This window comes from Muntiacus reevesi, chromosome 1, assembly GCF_963930625.1.
Source record: "Muntiacus reevesi chromosome 1, mMunRee1.1, whole genome shotgun sequence".
In the NCBI taxonomy this organism is placed as follows: Eukaryota; Metazoa; Chordata; class Mammalia; order Artiodactyla; family Cervidae; genus Muntiacus; species Muntiacus reevesi.
The window spans coordinates 51,586,472-51,599,132 of NC_089249.1; the positions used below are offsets into that span (position 1 = coordinate 51,586,472).

The following is a 12,661-nucleotide window of genomic DNA, read 5'->3' on the forward strand; positions in this document are numbered from 1 at the left end:
ATTCTTCAATATAGACTCATTTAGTATCACAAAAATAATTTTACATGCGCCTAAAACAAATCAGCCACACATCACAAATGCTTAATGATAGCTCTCTATAGATGAAATTCATTTTGGTATGCAAAAAGATGTGATAAGTACAGTAATAATAAATCATTGCATTTTTTCACATTGTGCAAGTATGTATTATGGTGAATGAATTTCGGGAAGCCTTGCAGGTCTCGCTCAGGACCCTGAGTGAGAGCTGCCTTCAAGCTTCTCATTTCAGGGTGGAGGCTATGGAGGCCACAGTACAGGAGTAATTTTACCGTTTTTCCTGATAAGTGACAGGGAACAGATCTAACACCTTGGTTTCCTTTTGCCTAAATCCTACCTCATTGAGGAAAGTGAGAAAATGTGTGTGAGTAATTAAGATACTAAAAGAGGACACCTTAAAGTAATTCAGGCATGAAATCATGAATTACCATTATATGGTAGACAGAGGATTCAATCCCTGGGTTGGGGAGGTCCCCTGGAGAAGGGAATGGCTACCCACTCCAGTATTCTTGCCTGGAGAATCCCATGGTCAGAGGAGCCTGGCAGGTTACAGTCCATGGGGTCACAAAGAGTTGGACACAAATGAGTGAGTTTCAATAGATAGGTAGGTATAGGCAGAGGATGAGGAAAATTTGAGGAAGTAGAAAGAACAGAAGATTCTATGATGAGAATACATGGCATTTGAAGGAAAGGGATGACCAAAGATGATTTAAGCGAGAAGCTCCCAAGACTTTTGACCTCAGGTTTTCTAGTATGCTTGTTGTTGTTTAGTCACTAAGCCGTGCCCCTCTCTTTGTGACCTCATGGACTGTAGCCTCCCAGGCTCCTCTGTCCATGGGATTTCCCACCAAGAATACTGGAGTGTGTTGCCATTTCCTTTTCCAGAGATCTTCCCAACCCAGGGATCCAACCTGTGTCTTCCGCATTGCAGGCGGATTCTTTGCCACTGAGCCACCAGGGAAGCCTTCTAATATGTTTGGTTTCTCCTTAAAGAAATTCTGGAGACTAGCTTAACAGTTCCCAATGGAAGCAAATTATAAGAGCTGAGGCGGGGAGATGCGCTCAGGGCCCAGCGGAAAAGTGCTTTAGCCATCACTACAGTTAAGGGTGTGGGGCAAAGATCTACCATGTGCTGCTGAGGAAAGCGAACTGGACCTCACCAGGGGAGCAAGACAGCTCATCCTGGGACTTGGTGCAACGGGTGGTCACTATCATGCAGAATCCACACCAGTACAGGACCCCAGACTGATTCTTAGACAGACAGAGGGTCTGACAGGGGGAAAACACAGCCAGGTCCTGGCCAAGGGTCTGGAGGAAAGCCCTGGGAAGACCCAGACTGACCAGAGAAGACTCAGGCCCCCAGACTGAAGTCCAGGGGACTTCATGTCCGAGGCCAGCACTCCAAGCTGCTGTGGCCACACCACGGGTGTGTCCAGGAAGAAATAAGTGTGTGGAGGTTGTTGGTTAGTAAACAGTTTATGCAGTTAAAAACTTGCATAGCATAAAGTTTTTTGAGCTGCTTTTATCACATAGCATGATGAACTCAGGTGTCATTCATGTTGTAGCATGTGTCAGGAGCAATTTGAGGCTCCAAGATTAGCCTGGCATTCTTAAGGCAATTCTGTGGACAGGTTTGTTTCTGAACTACTGAATGGATATTCAAAACTTTGAACTTTGGAAAAATATTTATAAGAGTTTCTTCTTGTATTTCACAGAATGGTTAACAGTTTGTGCCTGTTACTGGTTTGTTTTGGTAATTCACATATGAAAAGCAGCAAATCACAATATATTATGTTAATAGATACAAATGAGATAAGAGCTGGGTTCAGTGGCAGTTCTTTGCTTTTGTTTTTAACCTAGGTAGGTCCCTTAAGAATTATGGGACTTCTCTAGAAACAGGTGATAAGCTGTTTATTTTATTTTTTTTTGGCCACATCCTGGCATGTGGTATCTTATTTCCCTGACCACAGATTGAGCCTGTTGCCCATGCAGTGGGAGCACACAGTCTTAACCACTGGACCACAAGGGAAATCCCTCAGTGGGAACCTGAAGCAAGGGCGGGACCCAGGCTACCTGGGATTGTTGAGACAGGTGTCAGGGACCCATCAGCTATCTCTCAAGCAGAATATGAGAAGAGAGCATTGAAAGTAGTCTTGATAGACAAGATAGAATATGAAAAGTCACAGGGGTGTGAATACTAAGGTGTTTTTGAGGAACTATGAAAAATTTAGTATTGCTGGAGCAAAGTCTCAGTTCAGTTAAGTCCCTCGGTTCTGTCTGACTCTTTGCAACCCCATGGACTGCAGCACACCAGGCCTCCCTGTCCATCACCAACTTCCGACTTGCTCAAACTCAGGTTGATCGAGTCGGTGATGCCATCCAACCATCTCATGCTCTGTCGTCCCCTCCTCCTCCTGCCCTCAATCTTGCCCAGCATCAGGGTCTTTTCCAATGAGTCAGTTCTTTGCATCAGGTGGCCAAAATATTGGGGCTTCAGCGTCAGTCCTTCCAATGAATATTCAGGACTGATTTCTTTCAGAATTGGCTCGTTTGATCTCCCTGCAGTCCAAGGGGCTCTCAAGACTCTTCTCCAACACCACAGTTCAAAAGCATCCATTCTTCAGTGCTCAACTTTCTTTATAGTCCAACTCTTAACATCCGTACATGACTACAGGAAAAACTGTAGCTTTGACTAGATGGGCCTTGTCAATAAAGTATTATCTCTGCTTTTTAATATTCTGTCTAGGTTTGGCATAGCTTTTCTTCCAAGGAGCAAGTGTCTTTTAATTTCATGGCTGCAGTTACCATTTGCAGTGATTTTGGATCCCAAGAAAATAAAGTCCATCACTGTTTCTGTTGTTTCCTTATCTGTTTGCCATAAAGTGATGGGATCAGATGCCATGATCTTAGTTTTTTGAATGTTGAGTTTTAAGCCAGCTTTTCACTCTTCTCTTTCACTTTCATCAAGAGGCTCTTCACTTCCTCGTTGCTTTCTGCCATAAGGGTGGTGTCATCTGCATATCTGAGGTTTTAGAGGCAAATTCTGAAGGACAGTGCTAAAAGGGTCATGTGAGCTGTGCTACACGTTGAAAATTTTACTCTGTAGCCACAGGGAACAGGGATGTGACATGATCCGATCCACATTTCAGGAAGGCAGTGCTGGTTCTATCTGGGGTTGGAAAGGGGAGAGACCAAAGCAGAAGACCAGTAAGGAATCCATTGGATGAATGCAGACAGGAATACTCTTCTACATTTAAGAATCAAGCACACTCGAACTTTAATGAAATAAACTTCTAGGTAATCTATCTTTTTTACCTGCCACTCATGCTGTCCACAACTCCTGACAGCTCCTGAGCTAGCCAGTCCTGGCCCTCAGCAGCTTTGAAGTGTTTATTCAGAAACATCCCTGTTTGTCCAGACAAGCATGGGAGCTCCTGGCTCGAGCAGATACACTGTTCCAGGTTTTCTCATGTCGGTGCCTGGAGACCCACAGGGCCCGGTGCAGACCAGCATCCAAAGCAGAGGACGGTTCTCTCCCATCACAGCCTAGTCCATTACCCCAAGGAGAGAACCATTGGTTACACTTCGTTTCCCCCCTTTAAGCTGTATCACTGATTTTAAAATATTTCACGGCACGTTCAGATGACAGCAGTTTTGATATGAATCTAGGTATTTTACAGTTTGGGAGATAACTGCTTCTCATTATTTTGGCATGAAAATATCCCACCCAGTCATCATGCCGCTTGCGATTTAAAAGGTTTCTTGAGGAAAACTGCGTCTACCTTGGAAACTACCTGTCTAGTCTTCCTTAAAGCAGGTTGTGTTGTAACTTTGGAGTTTAGCTATGTTTGTACTGATGCTGAGTCATTTTTTTAAAATTGGAAAATGATTGTTTACAATGTTGTGTTAGTTTCCGCCGTACAACGGTGTGAATCAGCCAGAAATATACATATGTCCCCTCCCTCTTGCGCCTCTCTCCCACTCCCCATCCCATCCCACCCCCCTAGGTCATCACAGAACATGGAGCTGAGCTCCCTATGCCATACAGTAGCTTCCCACTATCTATCTGTTTTACACGTGGCAGTGTACATATGGGAAGGCCCCCTGGAGAAGGGAACGACCACCTACTGCAGTATTCTTGCCTGAAGAATTCCATTGAACAGAGGAGCCTGGCAGGCTACAGTCCTTGGGGTCGCAGAGAGTCAGATGTGACTGAGCGACTTTCACTTAATGAATGTATGTCAGCGCTACCCTCTCAATTCATCCCACCCTTTCCTTCCCCCACTGGGTCCACAAGTCGATTGTCTACATCTGCGTCTCTATTCCTGCCCTGCAGATGGGTTCGTCACTACCATTTTTCCAGATTCCGTATATATGTGTTGTTGGTTGTTGCTCAGTCGTGTCCAACTCTTGACGACCCCGTGGACTGCAGCGCGCCAGGCTTTCTTGTCCTTCACCATCTTCCGGAGCTTGCTCAAACTCATGTCCATTGAGTCGACGCCATCCAACCATCTTGTCATCTTTGCTTTTCTCCTTCTGACTGACTTCACTCTGTATGGCAGACTCTAGGTTCATCCATCTCAGTACAACTGACTTGGTATTGAGTCATTTTTTAAAGGAAGTTACATCACTGATACTGACTCATCTCTCAGTCACTTAACCGCTCTTTCTCCCCTCTGCACACAGGTGTCAAGAATCTTCTCCTTTCTCACCCACCTGACTTGGGTCTCTGCACCTCTCCTTTCCTTCCACACAGCTCTGGTTCTGTCCAGGCGCCTCCATCTCCTAGTGCTTCCCGGCTATGTGCTGAAATGAGCTGTTGTCTGAGACTTCTTTTCTAAATTACAGAGTTCATATGTTCAAATATTTTCATTTTTGCTTATAAATAAAACCTCTGACATGTTGTTTTATGGACCTCAAGGTGGGGAGGTTGTCCAGTTTGGATAAGGACCTTTTTTTTTTTTTTTTAAAGATAACGTGATCAGTTTTGTGGTGGTGGTTTCTCTTTGCCAATCATGACCTTTACTCTCAGAATCCGGTAGATCCTGTCAAACTCTCTGTGGAGAAAAAGATATTTTTAATACACTTTAAATGTGATATTCTCTTTGCATTGAGTCAAGAAGATACAGATTTCTCAAGAGGGAGGAAAGGAAAGACTGGAACCACATGGAGGTTTATGTTGTTTACATTGAAAACTCGTTCTAGTACATTTTCATCATCATGTTGTAATAAAACTAACAGCCCTCAGCCACACTAATCTTCGGAGATAAAACCCATATCCATTTGGCTCTTGACTAAAGGTTAAAAAGTATAATTGAAGAGAAATACAAGACCAAGAGTATAAGTGGGTTTCTTTCTACTTGTGTTATCACAGCCTGAGCTTTCTAGGAAATCTAACACTTGTTAAGTGCCTTCCACGTGCCAGATTCACAGCTGTAGTAGAGGTGCTGTATTTTATTTTTATTTTTATTTTTATTTTTTTTTTAATATTATTTTATTAGTTGGAGGCCAATCACTTTACAACATTTCAGTGGGTTTTGTCATACATTGGCATGAATCAGCCATATAGTTACACGTATTCCCCATCCCGATCCCCCCTCCCACCTCCCTCCCCACCCGACTCCTCAGGGTCCTCCCAGTGCACCAGGCCCGAGCACCTGACTCATGTATCCCACCTGGGCTGGTGGTCCGTTTCACCATAGATAGTATACAAGCTGTTCTTTCAAAACATCCCACCCTCACGTTCTCCCCCAGAGTTCAAAAGTCTGTTCTGTACTTCTGTGTCTCTTTTTCTGTTTTGCATATAGGGTTATCGCCACCATCTATCTAAATTCCGTATATATGTGTTAGTATACTGTAATGTTCTTTATCTTTCTGACTTACTTCACTCTGTATAATGGGCTGTATTTTAAACTGTCAAAATCTTGACTCCTCTGGGAAGTTTAGACATTTGTGTTACCATTTCTTTTTCTTTTCTTTTTTTTTTTTTTTTTTTACCACTTCATAGATAAGAAAAATGAGGTTAGAGAAGCTATTGTCTCAGACCACAGAGCCAAGTATATGGCAGAGTTGAAGTCCAAACTTGCTTTTTGCTTTTTCTTGTCATACTGTGTCTTAAGTCAGGTTTTTAATTACGTATTTATTATTATCCTTTTATTTTAAACATTTTTTGCAATAGCAAAAGTAGAAGTAAGAAAGTAAAAAATAGCCCCAAACTCAGCTGTTTGGGAAGTAATCATTGGTAGTAGATACTGATTCCTGTCGTTATTTCTAAACGTATATTGTTGTTCAGTCACTGAGTTATGTCTGACTCTTTGCAGCCCCTTGGACTGCAGCACACCAGACTTTCCTGTCCTTCACAATCTCCTGGAGTTTGCTGAGACTTATCTCCTTTGAGTCAGTGATGCCATCCAACCATCTCATCCTCTGCTACTGTTTTCTCCTTTTGCCCTCAATCTTTCCCAGCATCAGCATCTTTTCCAATGAGTCAGCTCTTCACCTCAGGTGACCAAAGATTTGGAGCCTTAGCATCAGTCTTTCCGGTGAATATTCAGGGTTGATTTCAGGAAAGCTATGACAAACCTAGACAACGTATTAAAAAGCAGAGACATCACTTTGTCGACAAAGGTCCATCCTGTCAAAGCTATGATTTCCCAGTAGTCATGTATGGATGTGAGACGTGGGCCATAAAGAAGGCTGAGCGCCAAAGAATTGATGCTTCGAATTGAGGTGCTAGATTGGAGAAAACTCTTGAGAAGAGTCCCTTGGACAGCAGGGAGATTTCAAAGCAGTCATTCCTAAGCATATATACAGATAGAAAAAGAGGAGAGAAATTAATGGGTTCATCAGAACATGCCATTTTAGATAAAAGTTGAGTTTAATTTTACTTGATTGTAATAGAATGAACAAATGGAGTTTCAACTGACTGTTCCTTTCCAGGAGAAGAATTCCTGAGACATCTTCCCAAGGATAAGAAAAGATTAGGAGATCTAAGTCATGTTTTTCAGTGGCATGTAATCATGCTCTCACAAATGAGGGAGTTACCATTTCTCACCAATTTTTTTTTTTAATATTTTTATTTATTTTTTTGGCCTTGCTTTGTGGCATGTGGGATCTTAGTTCCCTGACCAGGGATTGAACCCGCATCCCCTGCACTGGAAGCACAGAGTCTTAACCCCTTGACCGCCAGGGAAGTCCCTCTCACCAGTTTTTAAAGTTACATTTTAATTTCAGCTTCATGGAGGTTTACAATATTTTTATTTATAGCTGTAATTTCCAATTTTTACTCAGTGTTGGTTTTGCATCTAAATTCTGTACTTTAACATCTGCCCTTTCCTGAATTTTCTCTTTACTTTCCTGAATTCTTTGGGGGTTTTTGTCTTGTTTTGTTTATTAAATGTTTATCTTTAATTGACTTTTTCAGCTGAGACTTAAAGATATTGAATTTTTCTTTTTCATTTTTTTGTTTTTGCACACTCGATAATGTTTATCCTGCCATTGTACTTGAAGATCTAGGTAATCATGAAATTTCCGGGTCTGATGCTCCTGATATGGAGTGGAATGACTGCTGCCTGATAGCTTTGCTACCTACCTTGTCTGAAACCTCGTTGCTTCCTCCTCTGAGAGTGGTGTGAGGGCTGGAAGCCGCCTTTAGTCTGCTCTTCTGGGTCTTAGGGTGTGTGGAGAAAGGGCAGTGCCTCCACTGGGGCAGTGCAGAGTCTTTGTCAGAAGACCTGGGCTTGTTTTTTTCTTCTGGAATTTTGATAAAGGGCGTACGTTCATCCTGGTAAAAGTGAATAGGGTTCAGATCATTTGCTAAATTCTTTAGTGCTCCTTGTGTGTCCCAGGCCGCTCAGTGGTAAAGAATCCTCCTGCCAAGATTCAGGAAAGATGGGTTTGATCCCTGGGTCAGGAAGATGCCCTGGTGGATGGCATGGAAACCCTGCCTGGTATTCTTGTCTGGGAAATCCCATGGACAGAGGTGCCCAGTGGGCTACAGTCCATGGGGTCATTAAGAGTCAGACACAGCTGAGCACACACTCAGGTTAGTGTTCCCTAGAAAATAGCTTATCCTGGTAGTTTCTCTTGCCTCCACCGAGGTTTCCAGAAATAAGTGTTCCTCCTGACTTTCTTCTCTTGAACTGTTAATGTACATACGTTTTCAATCTTTTTTCCTCCAAGGTTGTGATCTTTGTGTTGTTTGGTTCCCGCAGGTGAATGTTCTGCAGGCTTTTGCAATGTTTTCATTATTTCTTCCCAGTATTGGCAGGGGTTGGAGGGAGATTCTGAAATCTGCCACTTTTAGGTAAATTTGCCGTGTTTAATTACAAAGGTGATCTGAGAGAAGACCGGGTCCATGCACCACATAGCCCCAGCTCACTGCCATCTCCCAGACAGGCTTCAGTGCTGGGCCACAAGCAGCCTCAGCCTTTCGCTAGTTTTCTCTGCAAATATTATCACTTTCCATGTGCTTCACGGGGCTTACCTGGTGCCTCAGATGGTAAAGAATCCGCCTGCAATGTGGGAGATCTGGGTATAATTCCTGGGTTGGGAAGATCCCCTGGACAAGTGCGTGGCAACCCACTCCAGTATTCTTGCCTGGAGAATCCCATGGATAGAGGAGCCTGGCAGGCTACAGTCCGTGGGGTCACACAGAGTCGGACACGACTGAGTGACTAAGCACACACAGCCAAACACACGTGCTTCACGACGTGAAAAGGGACCTAAAGTTTACATATTTTTTTCCATTGACCATAAAATCCTTTTCTGTTTGGGACATGAATTGCCTAGTATACACTGACTGCATCTCTACAATCTGTTCTTTTTCCTGTGAATGAAAAGTTTGTGTCTGGAGTTAGAATTTAAAATAGGAGATGAAAGTTTTTAATTGCTAATATTGCTAGTTCTACAGTTCTTGTTCTTTACAGTTGTATATTTTAAGTGTTTGTGTACTATGGTTATGTTGAAACTTTAACACAAGTCTGTTCATTCAAGTGTTTATTGAATACCTATTTTAGGTGCTAAGGAGAGGTACATAAACAAATACATAGAAGAATGATCAAGTTCAAAAACGGGAGCACGTACACAAAGATGCTGTGTGCTTGATTCACATGCCGACTCCAGCTCCAGTTGCGCCCTGCAGCTGGCCCTGGGTGTTGCCGGGGGTGAAGGTAGCAGAGTTGTAGCCGTGCTCGAGTTATATGAGACACCAGGGAGATGGGAGTTGATGATCAGGACGACTTCTCGGCAGCTACAATATCAGGAAAGGTTTGTGAAAAGCTGCTGACAAGACATGGAGAATTACAAGTGCTTCAGTAATGTTGGAGCATAAATTATAATGGATCATGGGAAGAAGACAGGCAGTGTTCAGGCTCACGAAGGGCCTTCTGTACTATCCTATGGAATTTGGCCTTTATCCTCTGTATTCGTCAACAAATTATCCCAAGTGTAGTGGCTTAAAGCAGCTATCGTCTCAGTTTCTGATGGCCCGGTGTTCAGGAACCATTTGGTTGTGAGCTTCTGGCCCAGGTCCTCTCATGAAGGTGCCGCTCAGGTGCGCCCTGGGCTGCAGTCCTCTGAGGCGTGCTTGTGGCCTAAGGAGCTCTGGCCACAGTGTCTGCCCCACATGACTGTTGAGAAGAGTTGTTTCCTTAGTGGCTTTAAGCATTGTTTGCAAAGAGTTCAGAACAACAAAGCTAGCTTGGTGATTATACTTAGAGTTTAATGTCAAAAGCCCTTTTCCACCAACACATAACCTTTACAACTGGTTATTATCTCCTGTTTCCTAGACGGGAGGCTGGTACTGTGGCCAGTCTCGGTTTGAAGTATCTGTACTGTCTGCACGGGCCACACTGATAGCAGTGCAGGTCTCCAAGCAAGTGACGCCCTGGCAGGTTCATCCCCAGCGTCACTCCAGCTCATTGCCTTACCTAGATGGAAGCCAGGCTCACAGTCCCTTGCTTGTTTATCTTAAGCAGCAAAAGGTGGCCTTCTTGGTTTGAGTTTTAAAAGCTGCAAAAAGGCTTGAGAGAGATTTGACTTGAAGTGCGTGTGTGCTGTTGTGGTCATCTCTTTCCAAGTCCATGGAATGTATCCCACCAGGCTCCTGTGTCTGTGGAATTTTCCAGGCAAGAATTCTGGAGTGGGTTGCTGAAACCTCCTCCAGAGGATCTTCCTGAACCAGGAATCAAACCCCTGTCTCTCGCATCTCCTGTATTGGCAGATGGATTCTTTACCACTGCGCCACCTGGGAAGCCAAATTTGACTTGGGGAATATGGTTTTCTTGAATGGATAATTAAGTCAGGAAAAAACAGAGGACAAAGGAGATCAGAGGCCTGGATACATTTTGGTCTATTTTGTAGTTCTCTCACCACAGTGATTCACTCAGAAATGATCAATTTTGAACAGTGTTAAAAGGAGCTGGCCTGGGGCAAGTGTAGGCCAGCCCTGAGGAGCCAAGATGAGTTGAGACCTAGTGCATTTTTTAAGTGATTTCCAGGGCTGTCCAGGTGTCCTGATTTAAAGGCTGCTTTTTGAGTCAGGAAATTGTGTCTTGTTCCGAGGTTTACTGTCATAAAGCACACAGTCCTGGGGGGTAGTGCTTCAGCTCCGTGAATCACAGGCTGGCCACGCAGACCCAAGCCCATGATTTATTCATGCCATGCTATAGTAGGAATGACAAATATATGAGCCACACGTGGTTCCTGGGATGGGTCTTTAACTGGGAAGGGGCCATAAATCCATAAAGTGAAATGAGGCAGAGCCAGCCACAGCTCATATCATGTCCAGGAGATCTCTTCCTGTTTGATGGGGATGTTCATTCCAGGCCTGGTGAAGTTCAGCATCCTTGCAGTGTGTCCCTGGGCTTTTCGTGTGCTGTTTCAGTCTGTCGATCAACAGTCTTTGATTCGTTGCTTACAAACCTAAAAAACAGCTCTGAAAAGTAGTTGTTACTAATATTTTGTCTTCTATAAAGTAGACCTGACTTGAATATTTGCTCATAGGCTTTTCAAGAAATTTTTGCTTAGAAAATTCTTCATTGGATTGCCAAGCCATGATCAGTCATCCTTCTTTGCATCTAAGTTTGTGATTGCCAGTGTTGCAGTAAGCTTAAAGTCCTACCTAGCTTTATGAGCTTCATTTAATTCCCCACCTCTGATAAAGAGGTTCTGTTAGAATTTGGCTCGATTTGTATGAGTAATACTCAGTTGAAGAGAAAGAGATCCAGGGGCTGTGTCAGAATATGAACACTCATTGCTACCACCTTCTATGGTTTTAGCATCTTTACTGCTCTAGGTAGTTCCCTGGAGATCCGGTGGTTAAGACTTTGCCTTCCAAAGTACGGGGTATGGGTTTGATCCCTGGTCAGGGGGCTAAGATCCCACGTGACTCACAGCCAAAAAAACAAAAACATGAAAAAACACCCAGAAGCTTTTCGGCCGGAACCGCCATCTTCCAGTAATTCGCCAAAATGACCAACACAAAGGGAAAGAGGAGGGGCACCCGCTACATGTTCTCTAGGCCTTTTAGAAAACATGGAGTTGTTCCTTTGGCCACATACATGCGAATCTACAAGAAGGGTGATATTGTAGATATCAAGGGAATGGGTAGTGTTCAAAAAGGAATGCCCCACAAATGTTACCATGGCAAAACTGGGATAGTCTACAGTGTTACCCAGCATGCTAATGGTATCATTGTAAACAAACAAGTTAAGGGCAAGATTCTTGCCAAGAGAATTAACGTGCCTATTGAGCATATTAAGCACTTTGAGAGCCGAGATAGCTTCCTAAAACGTGTGAAGGAAAATGATCAGAAAAAGAAGGAAGCCAAAGAGAAAGGGACTTGGGTTCAGCTGAAGCGCCAGCCTGCTCCACCCAGAGAAGCACACTTTGTGAGGACCAATGGAAAGGAACCTGAGCTGTTGAAACCCATTCCCTATGAATTCATGGCCTGAAGGGTGTAAAAATAAAGACCTGGACTGTAAAAAACAAAAGAAAAAGAAAAAATACCCAGAAGCAATATTGTAACAAATTCAATAAAGACTTTAAAAATAGTCCACATCAAGGAAAAAAAAAAAAAAAACTTTAAGAAAATAAAATCTTTACTTCTCTTGTTAAAATAAGCAAAGTTTAAAAACTTTTTTAGTTTCCATGGGGGCCTCCCTGGTGGCTCAGACGGTAAAGCGTCTGACTACAATGCAGGAGACCCGGGTTCGATCCCTGGGTTGGGAAGATCCCTTGGAGAAGGAAATGGCAACCCACTCCAGTACTCTCACCTGGAAAATCCCATGGACGGAGGAGCCTGGTAGGCTACAGTCCATGGGGTCACAAAGAGTCGGACACAACTGAGCGACTTCACTTACACTTTACAGTAAATTCTAAAACGTCTTTTGAAAGAATATTTCCAATTATCCTTTCCCTGTATCTTTGAGAAGTACAGTGATAGTTGTTGCTTTATTAGTTTCAAACGTATTTCCAACATTATAAACAGTACCGTTGCTAATGCAGGAAAATGTCAAAATTTTTTTTAAAATTTTATCAGAAGATTCTACGTCTCCCCCTTCTTCAGTGCCTTCCATCACCATATACACCTTGTGTATATATATATATATATATATACACACAC

At 43.2% G+C, this 12,661-nt stretch overlaps 2 protein-coding genes across 6 annotated transcripts in view; both read left to right on the forward strand.

Annotated features, from left to right (window-relative positions):
- The window catches only part of ERC1 (ELKS/RAB6-interacting/CAST family member 1), a 274,453-nt gene that overhangs the window by 183,984 nt on the left and 77,808 nt on the right, over nucleotides 1-12,661 (forward strand). The window lies entirely within an intron of this gene.
- On the forward strand, nucleotides 11,451-12,005 carry LOC136160239 (large ribosomal subunit protein eL21-like). Its single transcript, XM_065923627.1, has one exon. It carries the CDS (start codon nucleotides 11,508-11,510, stop codon nucleotides 11,988-11,990), a length of 483 nt encoding a protein of 160 aa, XP_065779699.1. The 5' UTR covers nucleotides 11,451-11,507; the 3' UTR covers nucleotides 11,991-12,005.